The sequence below is a fragment of the Bufo gargarizans genome, chromosome 5 (genome assembly GCF_014858855.1).
Source record: "Bufo gargarizans isolate SCDJY-AF-19 chromosome 5, ASM1485885v1, whole genome shotgun sequence".
NCBI classification, from domain to species: domain Eukaryota; kingdom Metazoa; phylum Chordata; class Amphibia; order Anura; family Bufonidae; genus Bufo; species Bufo gargarizans.
Window position 1 is genome coordinate 102,106,148 of NC_058084.1, and position 16,233 is coordinate 102,122,380.

The 16,233-nt window shown below is 43.6% G+C and overlaps 1 protein-coding gene across 2 annotated transcripts in view; it reads left to right on the forward strand.

Moving 5' to 3' along the window:
• The window catches only part of PREX2 (phosphatidylinositol-3,4,5-trisphosphate dependent Rac exchange factor 2), a 390,423-nt gene that overhangs the window by 122,812 nt on the left and 251,378 nt on the right, over positions 1 to 16,233 (forward strand). For both annotated transcript variants that reach the window (XM_044293224.1, XM_044293225.1), the window contains exons 7-8: positions 4,813 to 4,946; positions 9,310 to 9,413. In XM_044293224.1, the coding sequence (XP_044149159.1) occupies positions 4,813 to 4,946; positions 9,310 to 9,413 (238 nt within the window). The remainder of the gene's footprint in view (positions 1 to 4,812; positions 4,947 to 9,309; positions 9,414 to 16,233) is intronic.

Below are 16,233 nucleotides of genomic sequence, written 5' to 3' on the forward strand. Positions count from 1 at the left end.
TCTCACACATTTCTGAAATGAAAGTACGATATAGTGTTAATAAATAGTGGTTACCTAATTTATTCCTTTTATCTAAATTACTCCTTTTAGTAGTGGGATCTTTCCAATAATAAAGATACAATCCTGCAAAGAAGTTACTTTCCCTACCACTATCTGTCATATCTATCAGCAAACTGTAGGATTCCTTTAATCTACGTTTAGGGTATGGCCACATTTTCTGCTGCAGCTTTGTCACAGATTTTGCTATGCGGTTGTCATGGATTTCACCTTATGCTTTGCAGTGATGAAACCCGCTGTGGAAATCTGCAGCATAAGTTGACATGCTGCAGGTTTACAATCTACACCGCAGGTCGGTTTACATTGCACATTTTTTTCCGTGGTGGATGAGAGTTCTTCTTAAAGGGGTTCTCCAAAACTATGAAATGCTCCCCCATATGCCGAGACCCTCACAATGAATATACTTACCTGGCTCCCCGCTCCCGTGCTAGGGAGGCTCGTTCCCGTCTCCGCCTGCCATTACACCCGCCCCCGACACCGGATGTTTACATCCACGCACGGGAAGAAGCAGCAGCGGCGGTGTGGGGACCAAGAGCGGCACAGGGAGCGCGGAGCCAAGTAAATATATTCATTGTGAGGGGCCCAACATATGGGGGGGAATTTCATAGTTTTGGATAACCCCTTTAAAATCTCATCCACATGGCTGGTACTGTAAAACGCTGTGTATTTGCCACAACAATGCAAAAAATCCACAGCTTATCCATCTTGTGTGGGTATACCCTTAGGTAATGGTCAGGTTTTCTGATGCCGTTTTTGAAGCCAAAATCAGTTGTGCATCATAAAAGGAGAGAAACTATTATGGGCAGATTTTATTTCTCTTTTCTTTAATCCACTGTTAGTTTTAGCTTCAAAATCTGCATAAAAAACCTGAAAGTTGTCTGTACCCTTAGAGCAGAAGACCTTTAGCTGAACCTCCTGCATTCTGCTGCTGAGGTGACAGGAAACCTATAGGGAAACTGAAATCTCTTCCTTTCCCAGTGATATAAATACTTTGGAGCAGATTTACTAACCCTGTAGGTGGTGTAAGCTTAGACCGGCTGTCCAGACCTGCCCCAGATTTATAACAGGGGCTCGGGCTGGAAATTAAATCTGGTGTAGGGACAGACACTTTTGTCTGACTCTATACAAAGTATTGGTTAGTTTGAGACAGAATTATACACCAAATCTGAGAAGAAAGTGTGGCTAGAGATGAGCTAACATGAACCTCACCGGGTTCGGGTAGTGAAGGAATTCCGTTATAATGGAATTCGATGATGGAATGCAAAACGGAAACTTTTAAGAGACAGGTCCTGCATAATGTAAACCAGACGGATCCATCATGTTTGGCCTTAGACTTCTATTATGACGGATCAAAACAGAATGCCTCTTAAAGGCTTCCGTTTTGCATTCTGCCATCAAATTCCATTATAACGGAATTCTTTCAAACTGAACTCGGTGAGGTTGGGGTTCACTCATCCCTAATTGTGGTGTAAAACACACCTCTTTCCAAGGAAGTTATATCCCTTCCTGTTAAGCCCTGCCCCTTTTGAATGAGTTGGAAAATATTGGGGTAGCCCTAATTGCACCTAATTGCTTTGGTTTGCCCACTTTCTAGACAGGTTTTAGGCACAGATTATTGCTTTCCCGTGAACACAGGCACCAGCTTCCTGTGTGTGAATTACAGGTTCATGTGGGCCCTTGGGCGTTAAATCTCAGTGGGCCCCCTTGTGGCATTTTTTTACATTTACATGTACCCCTGTGGCACCCACACCATATAATGACCCCAAGTGGCCCCCATACAGTATAATGATCACTAGTAGCCCTTTACGCAGTATAATGACCCCCAATGCCCCCACACACAGTATAATGATCCCCAGTGGCCCCCCACACAGTATAATGACCCCACAGTGGCCCTCCATTCAGAATAATGAAAGCCAGTGGCATCCACACTGGGGGTTATACTGTATGGAGGGGGCATTGGGTTTCATTTTACTAAATGGGGGGAACTGGGGTCAGTATACTGTGTAAGAGGCCCTCACTAGCTAGAACTAACTGGGCCCCACAGCAAATTTTTGTACTAACCCCCCCCCCCCCCCCTTAGTTGGGTTCACATCACATCACGCCTATGTATCTGGATAACACTGCTATGCAGTAACTGGAAGGCACCACCATACAGTGACAATAGATTATAAAAGGGTATAAGAGGGCACAGTACATGGAAAGAGGAGAAGCACTGTACAGGATATGGTAAGAAGGCACAATGCAGGGTATAAGTACGGGGTGGGGGCACTGTCAAGTGACCCTGTGACATTAGAAAGTCCTTATGGTGAATGCGGTTTAGACACCACCATAATGAGAGGCAGAGGAGTGAGACAGGTGACTGGGGCCCTGGATGGACAGGAGGGGTGGACACAGCAAGTAGGTGGAAGCGGCTCTGAGGGGGGTTCATACAGGAAGTAGTGGCAGGAGATTTGTGCAGGGCAGCAATAGGAGATAGGAGGGTGGGACAGGAGCTCTGGATACATGAGGGAGGAAAGGAGACATCAGGGGCTCCATGAGGATGAGATAAGAGAAGGTTAGGATATGGGGGGGGGGCAGGTGTCATGGAGGCAAACTGCCTAATGAGGCAGTAAAACAACTAAATAGCACGAAGCTGCTGGTCTACAGCATCCAGCAGCAGCTTGAAGAGTTCCCTGACCCCCCTCCCTCCAGACTGTCTTCTCACTGCTCCTCCAGCCCTGACATCTCTCTCCTTCTCAAATCCTGTGTAGAGGGGTCGTGTCTAAAGCTTGTAAGGCAAAATATCCTGCTCTGCTGAACAGAGTGAAGAGGGCGCGTGTCTGAAGCTTCGCAAGCACAGGAGCTTGTAAGGGGGACAGCAGTAGCCGGCTTTTGTATACCATTGCTCCATTCTGAAGCTGCGGCCCTGCTGCTGCTCCTGGGCCCCTTCTGCCCTCAGAGCCCGAAGCAGTGGCTTCCCCAATAGCTAAACTCCTGGAGCTACGATTTGTGAGTGAAATGAATGCAGATCCCTGCGCTCCAGCAATGAGCTCTTCCATCTGTATTGATGGAAGTGCTTATAGCAGCACAGTGCCCCCCCTTCCCCCAGGAGCAGTGAGCCCCGGCACTTTACCGGGTATGCTGGGTGCTGACGCCAGCCCTGGTGAATTAGGGTCATTGTTTATTGTATCTCACCTTACTTGCAGTACTGTAAGGGTTAATATATTCTCTTGCTCTGTGAGCTGCTGACAGGCTGTTTCCAATTGCTCCTTGGCTATATACAGTAGCTGCGCTGCTGGCCTCACTTCTTTGCCTGAGCAATTGGCCTCCATAGATATTGCTAGGTCTTTTTGGCTTGCTAGAACTTTTCAAAGAGTTATAATCCATTTCTGTGCCTCTATATCGACCTCAGTCTATATATCGCCTGTATATCGACCTGACAGTATGATACCTGACCTGTGCCTGTTCACCATACTGATCCTGTGCCTCCTGCCCAGACCTTTAACATAGAAACATAGAATGTGTCGGCAGATAAGAACTATTTGGCCCATCTAGTCTGCCCAATAGAATTTACGGATTCGCACAAGCTCTGTCCGTCCTTACCATGGCCTATTATGGAGTACCAGTTTGCATGTTCCCTCTGTGTCATGCACCAGTGTTTCTGATCCCCAAAGGTAAGCAGCCAATCACACCCGGACTATTTCAGGAGGTAGTGGCTTGGTGGCTCTCTTGCAGTAAAGGCCAGATTCCTATATAGTCGGCACTCCTGGTTTGCAGGTCCATACATCCAAGTAGAAGAAGTGGATCACCACTCACTTTTTGATGTTAATAAATCTGCACTTTATTACCGTAAACAAAATACAGGCAGATGTGATGCGTTTCAGCTAAACAGTTTTTCAAACAAGCTTGATGCTTGTGTGAAAAAGGCAGCTAAAACGCTATCAATATAGTAGGATTACAGGTTGGACTTGATGGACTTTTTGTATTTTTCCAACCTTAAATGTCTCATCTTAGACAATGTGGGCATATCGCTAGGATATGCCCCCATTGTCTGATAGGTGGGACCCGCACTTATATAGAGAATGGAGCCCTGAAAGTGGTGGAGGGTGCACTGCACGTGCACAGCCGCCCTCCATTTATTTTCTATGGGGTCACCGAAAACAGCCGATATTTTTGTCGGGCCCATAGAAGTGAATGGGAACAGTGGCTGTGCTCCTATTCACTTCTATGGGGAGAGCGCTTGGTGGTAGCCAGACCGGAGTCCTCCAGCCACCACTTTGCGGGGCTCTGTTCCCGATATAGGTGAGAGATGAGAATACCCCTTTAACAATTATATAACTATGGCTTAATGCTAGTGAATATGATTTTGTAAAAGCCAAGTTGCATATGGAAGCAAACAAATTCACAGAATTTACATGGAATCCATGTAATAATTATGGCCTGCATTAATAATTTCCTATCATGATAATCCATTTTTACACGGTAACCCCAGGAGTGAAGCTGTCTGCTATCAATGCACATTATTATCTGGATTCTGTATTATACTATTGTTGTCATTTGCTGCCTTTATTATTTAAATGAAGCATTGTCACTTTGTTCTTTTAAATATACAAAAAGATATAAAAGAAATGAGTGACAATTCTAGGGGAGCTCATTCTCTATGAAACTGTTTTTTTTTGTTTAGTTGCACTGATTGCTATGATAAATAAATTACATTTCACAGTAATGTTAGTTCACCAGTTAATATGTGTTCTTTCTTTCTGTCTACTTTGTTAGGGGTCCAGCATCACAGACACTTGCACTGAAATGCTGATGCATGGAGTTCTTTTAAAAATTTCCTCTGGGAACATCCAGGAGCGGATTTTCTTTCTCTTTGATAACCTTTTAGTGTATTGCAAAAGAAAACATCGGTGAGTCTTAGCAAGAAGCATGAAAAGCCAAGTAATGTTTAATATACATTAGTAGGACACTTAATACATTTTAACTCCATACTTTTTTTTTTTTACTTTACTTTGCATTTGCTCATGTAAACTATAATTTTCGAAAATGTTAATCTCTTTTTCAAAAAATCTGTACAACAGTATACCAGAGGTAAGAAACATACAGGTAACGTTTTATCAGTTTTTTTAACTGTTAAAAATAACCTAATAATAATTTTGGCAATATATTTGGAACTGATTTTTATTGTTTTTCTGGCAAAACCGGGCCCTGAAGTTTGGACTTTCCATAGCACTTTTTACTGCAGTGCATACAGAATCTATACATACAGTATGTACAATATGAGCTGCAGTGAGGGCCAGACTAGCAGGACCACCCATCGCTGCTTCTGCATGTGCCCGCTCCGCTGAAACCTCTGCAAAGCAATGGCAGACAGGAACAGTGATGGGTGCTCCTGTTTGGTGCTCATTGCAGCGCATATTGTAGATATGCCTACAGTGCATGGTAAGATGTCTGACCCTGTCAATTAAGAAGCAGTGGGGGAGCCTCGTGAGCAGCATGTGCAGCCCCTTGCCACTCAAAAACTCGAAAAAATCGATTAGATCATTCTAATGGGCATCTTTTGAATAAGTGCCATATGATTCTGCAATTCTCCTGCAGAAGGTGTTTGGCTACCTGCAGCTTCCAATGGCAAAACAACTGATGAGGATCAGCACATCTCCAACAGGAAGAGTGGTTGTCCTGATGGGCCAGCCCAAAGCATTGCATGGAAAAGTTGCAGATGACACGTAGGAACCAACTGGTGAATGTTTTGTTGACAACTTCTTTAAACAACATAGAGACACATTTACTTTGGAAGTGAACAGACTTTTGGATGAAGACTTTTTTTAACCTTTCATCTAGACTTTAAGAACATAGTTCCTAAACCATGAGTGAGATGAACCTCCAGTATGGTGTCTACTCGTATACACTTTGCTTGTTGCATCTACATTTCCAAATATAGTGTATTCTGAAGACTATGACAGTAGGAAGCCTTGTGGAAGTCTCTAGAGTTATGTAAATTGTGTGCGTTTGTGCATTTCACCCTCTACTTCTCTTTAGATAAATAATCTACATTCCTGTGTTTCCTTAGGGAAACCAGGGATATTCATAGCAAGTAAAGTTGCTGACAGCAATATTCAAACATTCTCTTTGACTGTGTATATAGTTAAGTGTATATATACAAGTTACACTGGTTCCAGATTTTGATTGCAGTGGTTGGAAAGTTCTGGTAGGGAGGGTAGACCTTACAGCACTCTTCTTTTTGCATTCTTGAATGATCTTTATTTATCAATCCATGAATTTTTAGAAACAAAGACCCTGATTTATCAACAAGTGGCAATTTGAAGTTTGTCTTCAAATTGGTCGATTTGCATAAAGTTAACAGTCCGTGAGCCAAATTTATGAAAGTGGTGCACAGCGCTGTTTGAATTTAGCACAAGTCAAACTATCACATTCTGACTAAGGGTGCATTCACACGACGGCAAGTGTTTTGCGGTCCACAAATTGCGGATCCGCAAAACACAGATACTAGCCATGTGCGTTCTGCATTTTGCGGACCGCACATGGCCAGCGCTATATAGAGATTGCCTATTCTTGTCCGCGACCCCGGACACGATAAGAACATGCTCCATCCATTGAAATGAATGAATCTATTGGATGCAGATCTATTTATACGGTCGTGTGAATGCACCCTTATTCTCACCTGCCACAGATAAGGCAGATCAGGAGTGGAGTGCAGTTGAGACTGATTTTTTATTTTTTTTTCTCTATGATAAAAAAGGCCAAAAACCAACAAGCTTCAAATGAAATGCCCTCAGACAGCAGGATTTCATAGTTGACTTATCAAGAGCAAAAAACTTCTTTGGCCTGTCGCAGACTATTGATAGTCTTAGAAGTTAAAAAGAGACAAGTCACAATTTAGTCCAAAAGAGACAAAAACTGATTGATAAATCAGGGCCAAAATATACAATATTGCATATATTTGTAGCAATGCACTGCTGATACAGTGGGATGCGAAAGTTTGGGCAACCTTGTTAATCATCGTTATTTTCCTGTATAAATCGTTGGTTGTTACGATAAAAAATGTCAGTTAAATATATCATATAGGAGACACACACAGTGATATTTGAGAAGTGAAATAAGGTTTATTGGATTTACAGAAAGTGTGCTATAATTGTTTAAACAAAATTAGGCAGGTGCATACATTTGGGCACTGTTGTCATTTTATTGATTCCAAAACCTTTAGAACTAATTATTGGAACTGAAATTGGCTTGGTAAGCTCAGTGACCCCTGACCTACATACACAGGTGAATCCAATTATGAGAAAGAGTATTTAGGGGGTCATTTGTAAGTTTCCCTCCTCTTTTAATTTTCTCTGAAGAGTAGCAACATGGGGGTCTTAAAACAACTCTCAAATGACCTGAAGACAAAGATTGTTCACCGTCATGGTTTAGGGGAAGGATACAGAAAGCTGTCTCAGAGATTTCCGCTGTCTGTTTCCACGGTTAGGAACATATTGAGAAAATGGAAGACCACAGGCTCAGTTCAAGTTAAGGCTCGAAGAGGCAGACCAAGAAATCTCGGATAGACAGAAGCGACGAATGGTGAGAACAGTCAGAGTCAACCCACAGACCAGCACCAAAGACCTACAACATCATCTTGCTGCAGATGGAGTCACTGTGCATCGTTCCACCATTCGGCGCACTTTACACAAGGAGATGCTGTATGCGAGAGTGATGCAGAGGAAGCCTTTTCTCCACCCACAGCACAAAAAGTGCCGCTTGAGGTGGGCTAAAGCACATTTGGACAAGCCAGCTTCATTTTGGAATAAGGTGCTGTGGACTGATGAAGCTAAAATTGAGTTATTTGGCCATAACAAGGGGCGGTATGTATGGAGGTAAAAGAACACAGCATTCCAAGAAAAACACCTGCTACCTACAGTAAAATATGGTGGTGGTTCCATCATGCTGTGGGGCTGTGTGGCCAGTGCAGGGACTGGGAATATTGTCAAAGTTGAGGACGCATGGATTCCACTAAGTATCAGCAGATTCTGGAGACCAATGTCCAGGAATCAGTGACAAAGCTGAAGCTGCGCGAGGGCTGGATCTTTCAACAAGACAACGACCCTAAACACTGCTCAAAATCCACTAAGGCATTTATGCAGAGGAACAAGTACAACGTTCTGGAATGGCCATCTCAGTCCCCAGACCTGAATATAATTGAAAACCTGTGGTGTGACTTAAAGAGAGCTGTCCATGCTCGGAAGCCATCAAACCTGAATGAACTAAAGATGTTTTGTAAAGAGGAATGGTCCAAAATACCTTCAACCAGAGTCCAGACTCTCATTGGAACCTACAGGAAGCGTTTAGAGGCTGTAATTTCTGCAAAAGGAGGATCTACTAAATATTGATTTCATTTATTTTTTGTGGTGCCCAAATTTATGCACCTGCCGGATTTTGTTTAAACAATTATAGCACACTTTCTGTAAATCCAATAAACTTCATTTCACTTCTCAAATATCACTGTGTGTGTCTCCTATATGATATACTTAACTGACATTTCTTATCGTAACAACCAACGATTTATACAGGAAAATCACGACGATTAACAAGGTTGCCCAAACTTTCGCATCCCACTGTATTTGGTTAATCTGTGACATTACAAGATGTTTCGGCTCCCCTGACACATTCACATTGTCACAGGAGAATATCATAAATGTAGAGTATGGGAATATATAGTCCTTGTAGAGAGGATGGTATAGCACACTTTGTGCTGGAAGTGTATAGGTGCATCTATCCATGAGATCCAGCGCTATATAATGCATGCACAATGGAAGCACACAATGCATCTTTCAAACCTCTCTACCAGCACTGTATGTGCCCATGTGCTATGCTATTCTCCTGTGACAATGTGAACAGGGGTCCGGAGAGCCAAAAGGTCTTGTAGAGTCACAGATTTGAACTACATATCAGCAGTATATAGCTACGGATAATAATTGCATGGGTTAAACAGTTCTTCCACATAAGTTGTCAACGTCATCATGGTGAAAAATCTGGAAGATTTGATTGTAGCTACATTTAAAGGACCTGATCATGAGTGAGATTGTTCAATTTAGGTCTTGAGTATTTTTGATAATTAAAACATGAATAAAACAGAAAAAAGTACTAGGAAAACCCTGCAAACTGTGAGTGAAATCTTGTTTTCCACCGATGTGGTCTAAAAGTGGCATTAAGTGGAGATACATGCACCATTTTCACATACAGGAATTAACTTAAATTTTGTTTCATTTTAAGGCGTTTGAAGAACAGCAAAGTATCCACAGATGGGCACCGCTATCTCTTCCGAGGTCGGATTAACACAGAAGTGATGGAGGTTGAAAATGTTGATGATGGAACAGGTGCGTGTATAAATAATCCCAGCAAATAGATTGGCAGTGCTACTGCTCACAAACCAGTGATTCCCCACTGTGCAAGCTGGCAAGAAAATAAAGCAAACACATGCAAGTTCTAGAACCTCCATGTAGAAAAATGATTCATACAGTATGATGGCTCTTAAATCACATCTGTAATAATATCTATTTGTCTGTCTGTATATATTGTGACAGAGTGTCTGGAGTAGTAGTGGACGGGGTCTGTGTGCCCAAGGTTCCTCACTTCTGTCATTTAAAAAAAAACTAACAGATTTTTAGGGCCTGTGTTTCTGGAGTGGGGAGAGAAGGTTGACCCCACTCCATCCGGACAGTATGGGTTTTGGGCTGTCAGGTAATCACTTCTCAGATGGGCTAGCCTGATATAAGCCTGAGAATGCAGACTTTGTCTGGGAACAGGACTGCTTGGAATCTTTGACAGCATAGCAGGTGGTACAAACGAAATGGTTATGTTTGGTGCTCAGTGTTAGGCTGGCACCAGGTTAGTCAGGAGTTCCTGATTGTATAGTTAGAGCTGGACAGGCATAGAATATTGTTTTGTTTATGTTTATTTTATGTACCACCCACTGACAATAAATCTGGACAGTTAATGGAAAACTGAGGTTGCCTGGAATCTGTGCTCGATAGAGTGTGCTCATCGATCCAAGAGACGACCACCCCGCTATCTAACTCTTACAAGTGGTGGAGGATACGGGCAACAGAAATTCTGGCATAAAAAAATGAACATTTAAAGGGCCAGAATCTCTTTTTTTGTGCAGTGCACCAAAGACTGTTTTCTGCCTCTTGAAAAGTGGAGGATGTCATTAAAGCTATGTTGCAAGCTGTTGTATCTCAACAGGAGGCTACCCGAGTGCAGCAGGAGGCTACCAGAGTACAGCAAAAGGCGCTTGAGGAAACCAGCCGCAGGCTGATGGCCCAACTGGAGGCTGCCCAAGAGGCACAAAGAAAAGACCGGGAGACCTTAACAGTTGTGGTGCAGCAACGGGTCCCAGGTATGGCAGATGCCACTCATTTCTCCATAAGGGCTAGTCACTTTTTTCAAAAGAAGACAACCGTGGAAGCCTATCTGACCACCTTCGTAAGAAGGGCCGAACGAGAGGGTTGGCCAAAGGTACAGTGGGCAGGACTGTTGGCACCCTTCCTTTCAGGAGAACCCCAAAAGGCATATTTTAACCTGGAGAATTGTGATGCTATGGACTATGATAAGCTAAAAAAGGAGATCCTTACATGCCTTGGAGTTACTCTTTCCATTCGCGCACAGCGTGTGCACAACTGGGACTACAGCATGGATAAACCACCACGTTCCCAAACGCACGACCTCATACACCTGACCAAGAAGTGGTTGCATCCGGAGATCCTGATAGGCCCCCAGATGGTGGAGCGAGTTGTGATAGACCAGTACTTAAGGGCCCTCCCCGTTACCTTGTACATGTGGGTGAGCTATGGTGACCCTAAGAATGCTGACAAGATGGTGGAGATGGTGGAGAGGTACACAGCCGCGGAGGAGCTACTGAGTCTGCCGCTGCGCCCCCCAGCCCCGCAGCGGAGATCTCCAGGACTACCTGGTAAGACTGTTCTAAGGGAAAAGGGGGCTGGCAAAGGTGATATATCTGTGGGGGCAAGTGGAGAGACTGTAGGCCCAGGCTCTAGAAGCTGGCAAGCTGTGCCAGGGCGGTTTGTGGCCTATAAGAGACCTAATAGAGACTTAATAAAATGTTTCAGATGTCAAATGCCTGGTCATGTTGTTGCCAATTGCCCAATGTCTGATGAACTAATGCAGTGTGAGGCCTCCTCTATAAACTGCCGTTTATCACTGTATGCTCAGCTTGCGTGTGTGGCATTACCAAATACTGGGGGTGAGAAACAAATGTGTGTTTATTACTGTGGAAGGTAAAGATGTGAGTGCATTGTTAGACTCAGGCAGTCTGGTCACCCCAGTAAAAACGGACTTGGTAATTCCCAGGAAATGACAAGCGAAGACCATTGCGGTAACCTGCATACATGGAGACGCCGTGATTATCACATTGCTATGGTAGATGGAAATACTCGGTTTGGGGCAGAAAAATTTAGGGTTGGTTTAGTGCCCAGGTTAATGCATGGTGTCATCATGGGAAGGGATTTCCCACATTTCTGGCAGCTATGGAAACATAAACTTTCAAATTCCCATCAGGAAGGTGATGACCTACCACCGGGTATCGAAGGGTGTGGGTTTTTAAGAAGGACTTCTGTCGATTAATCATTTCCCTTGTCTGTCATGGTGGGGAAGCCTGAAGTGTCTGACCATAGTGATGGGTTAGAAGAGGGTCAGAGCAGTCCGGAGAGAGAAGACTCCCTTGATGACAATTTGCCAGACCTTGCAGTAAGGAAAGAACAGTTTGGTGCTGAGCAATTAAAAGATCGCATGAAAAATGTGAAGTCTATTGATGGTAAACTGGTAGACCCCGACAGCAGACTTTACTTCCCGCATATAGCGTTGAAACAACTATTGGTTCCTAAAGTTTACCGACAAACGGTACTAGATATTGCTCATGGTCACCTTATGCGGGGGCATTTGGGAGCTGAAAAGACTACAGACAGAGTCCTTTAAAGGTTCTTTTGGCCTGGGGTCCATAAAGATGTTAACGATTATTGTGACACCTGCCCAGAGTGCCAAATTTCGGCTCCTAGGCCACACTATCTTAGTCCCCCGGTACCTCTACCAATCATTGAGATACCATTTGAGAGAATAGCCATGAACCTGGTGGGGCCTTTTGTAAGATCTGCTCAAGGCCACCAACATATTCTCGTAATCATGGACTACGCTACTCGTTACCCGGAAGCTATACCCTTACTTAATACATCATCCGAGGTCATAGCTAAAGAGTTGGTGCAGGTGTTCAGTCGCGTGGGACTACCAAAAGAGATCCTAACAGATCAGGGTACCCCCTTTATGTCACGCATCATGAAGTAGTTATGTAAACTGTTCCAAGTTAAACAGCTGCATATCTCTGTCTACCATCCACAGACTGATGGATTGGTAAAGAGATTTAATACAACTCTAAAAGCCATGCTTAAGAAAGAAGTGGACAAAGATGGGAAAAACTGGGATTTCCTTGTTCCCTATCTCCGGTTTGCCATCCGTGAAGTCCCTCAGTCATCTACGGGCTACTCCCCGTTTCAGTTGCTATATGGTCGCCACACTAGGGGTCTGCTAGACATAGCAAAAGAAACCTGGGAAAAAAGAAGCTACCCCCTGATATAAGTGTCATTGAACATATGACAAAAATGCAAGATCGTATATCTGTGGTGATGCCTATTGTATGAGAACATATGGCCCAGGCCCAGGGGGCACAACAAAGGGTGTAAAACCGCAGTGCCCGAGTAGGTACCTTTGCACCAGGTGACCGGGTGCTGGTGCTGATCCCTACAGTAGAGAGCTAATTCCTGGCTAAGTGGCAAGGCCCCTTCGAGGTAATAGAGAGAGTAAATGAGGTAAACTATCAGTCAACCAGGTAAGAGGAAGCCTGAGCAAGTATACCACGTCAAGGTTATAAAACCATGGAAAGATTGACTATCACTTTCTGCCGACATCTCCTTCCCCCAGAGCAGCGGTGCTCTGGGAAGCCCCTGTTGCCAGAGGTTACAGTACCGGGCTCCTTGGCCAAGACACAAAAGGTAGAAGTGCAGGGATTCCTCTTAATAGGGATTTCTTCTTGGAGATCCCAGGTCGCACCTCTGTCCTAAAACATGACATCATAACAGAACCAGGAAAAAAGGTTAAGCTGCAACAGAACAGAATACCAGAGGCCAGGAGAGGTATTATCTCTGAAGAGGTGAGGAAAATGTTGGAACTTGGGGAAATTGAAAAGCCCCATAGCCAGTGGTCCAGCCCCATAGTTCTGATCCCCAAACCAGATGGCAGCTGGAGATTTTGCAATTACTTCTGGAAGTTAAAGGCCATATCTAAGTGTTTGATGCTTATCAAATGCCACGTGTTGATGAGCTCATTGACAGGCTCAGAAATGCCAGGTACATAACCACTCTAGACCTAACCAAGGGATACTGGCAAATTCCCCGGACAAATGAGGCCAAAAAGAAAACTGCCTTTGCCACTCCTGATGTCTTGTTCAATTATGTTGTCTTGCCCTTTGGTTTGCATGGAGCCCCTGCAACATTCCAGAGGGAGATGGATAAGATATTAAGGCTTCACAGACGGTACGCAGCAGCATATCTGGATGACATGATCATCCAAAGTCTAGACTGTGAATCCCATCAACCTAGGGTGCAGGCAGCTATCAATTCACTGTGTGAGGCAGGCTTCACAGCCAATCCAAAAAAATGTGCCATTGGTCTTGAAGATGCTAAGCATCTGGGTTACATCATAGGCTGATGCCTAGTAAAGCCCCAGTTAAACAAAATTGAAGCCATACAAAGATGGCCTCAACCGGTAAACAAGAAGCAAGTCCGAGCCTTCTTGGGGATTACAGGCTATTATCGGCGATTTATACCTAATTTTGCGTCCCTTGCAGCCCTATTAACAGACCTGACAAAAGGAAAAGACATGGTCAAGTGTTCGTAAGAGGCTGAAAAATCATTTCAGACTCTAAAAAGCCTCCTGTGCGCTCAGCCGATGCTGATAACCCCAGACTTTAAGAAAGGGTTTGTCCTACAGACGGATGCGTCTGAGGTGGGACTAGGGGCAGTACTGTCAGAGGTAAGGGGTGAAGAAGAACACCCTGTACTATATCTGAGCAGGGAATTTAATGACCATGAGAAAAGTATGCAATTGTGGAAAAAGAGTGCCTCGCTATTAAATGGGCCCTGGAAGCACTCCGCTACTATTTGCTGGGCCGTCACTTTGAATTGGTCACGGATCATGCTCCCTTAAAATGGATGTGTGAGAATAAGGAAAAAAATAGCAGGGTAACAAGATGGTTCTTAGCCCTACAAGAGTACCGGTTTACGGTAAAGCACAAGCCAGGGACACAAATGGGAAATGCAGATGCCTTGTCCTGTGTACATTGTCTGACGTCCAGATGTGTTCCAATTGCAATGCTAAGAATGCAGACACGTGAGCTGACTTTGCCTGGGAACAGGACTGCTTGGAGTCTTTGAGAACATAGCAGATGGTACAAACGATATGGTTATGTTTGGTACCCAGTGTTAGGCTGGCACCCGGTTAGTCAGGAGTTCCTGATTGTATAGTTAGAGTCGGACAGGCATAGAATATTGTTTTGTTTATGTTTATTTTATGTACCACCCGCTGTCAATAAATCTGGACAGTTGATGGAAAACTGAGGTTGCCTGGAATCTGTGCTCGATAGAGTGTGCTCGTCGATCCAAGAGACGAACACTTTGCTACATAACTCTTACTATATATGTATATATATATATATATATATATAATATCTGTGTTCTGTCGATTTTTTTCGGGGCCATAGAAATAAATGGGTCCATGTGCTCTCCACAAAAAATTATAAATAATAAAAGGTATTTGTGGATATATTTATAATAAAGTAATATTTAAGTATTTTCATTTTCTTAATTACTGGAGAACCCCTTTAATGTTGCTTGACTGGTGCCCAGTGGGATACTCACTCTTTTGTCACTCTAGCTGGAAAGCTAAGGCTAGAATGGAGAGACATCGCCGTGACGCACACAGACTTTTCAGTTTGGCCCCATCTCTTTCACAGACTGCTCCCTATGACCCCTCTCTCACACAGATGGCTCCCAAAAAACCCTATCACAGAGACTGTCCCTGTGATCCAATCTCTCACACAGGATGCAACCCATGCCCTCCTCTGTCATAGACTGCTCTCCCACCCTGCCCACCTTCTTATGCAGATTGCACTCCATGCCCCTATTTTTCCAAATTTTTAGACTGATCTATAGACTCGGATCTCTCACACACTGCTCCTTATTCTCCCCCTTCTTACACAATGATTCTCCTCACATAGGCTGGCCTCTATGCATTCCTCCCACAGACTGCACTGTATGGTGCCCGTCTCCCACGCAGACTGCTCCCCATGACCCAGACTACTCCTTTTAGCCTGCTTCCATGTTTTTTTTTATTAGTGTTCTGCTTCCTGTTTCTTCCTTACACTGATCATAGAGATGAATGCAGAATGAGATAGAGAGGACTGTTTAGCTGTATCCGTACAGCTGCACAGTTCTCTCTAGGACTGGACAAAGCTCTCTGTGTGGCACCAGACTTCCCCCCGCGTTTGTAAACTGTTATCTCGATCAGTTATTGTGAGCCAAACCAGGTATGGGTCAAAAACACAGAACAGGGGCAGATCTTTCCTTTCTACCTTATCTCTGAGTAGGCTTCACTACTGATTTTGGCTCACAATAACTGATGGAAATAACTGACCAAATAACTGTGGTGTGAACTCAGCATGACTGTGCTGCTGTGCAGCTTAAAGGCAGTACTGGTTGCAAGAGATCATAAGACAAACATTGTTTTGGGTACAATCTTCATAGCATCCAAAAGCAACAAAAATAATGAAAAAAATAAAATAAAAATGAAATAAAAATGATTAAACTATTCTAAACAAGTTAACAATCCCTCTCAGTATGTTGTGCATTGTATATATTAAATAAAACTGATGTGATTTATATATTTTTTCCATATAAATGAAATGACCCTGCAAATAAAAACTATTTCTTTATTTTACAAATCAACTATAACAAAGCAACTGGATTATTAATTCAAGATGTTTAATTGCTGTACTTAGTGGAACACAATTTATATCACTTTATGCAGCTGCTAGTAAAGCCTCGCATTTATTGATGTCGTAATAATTGGAAA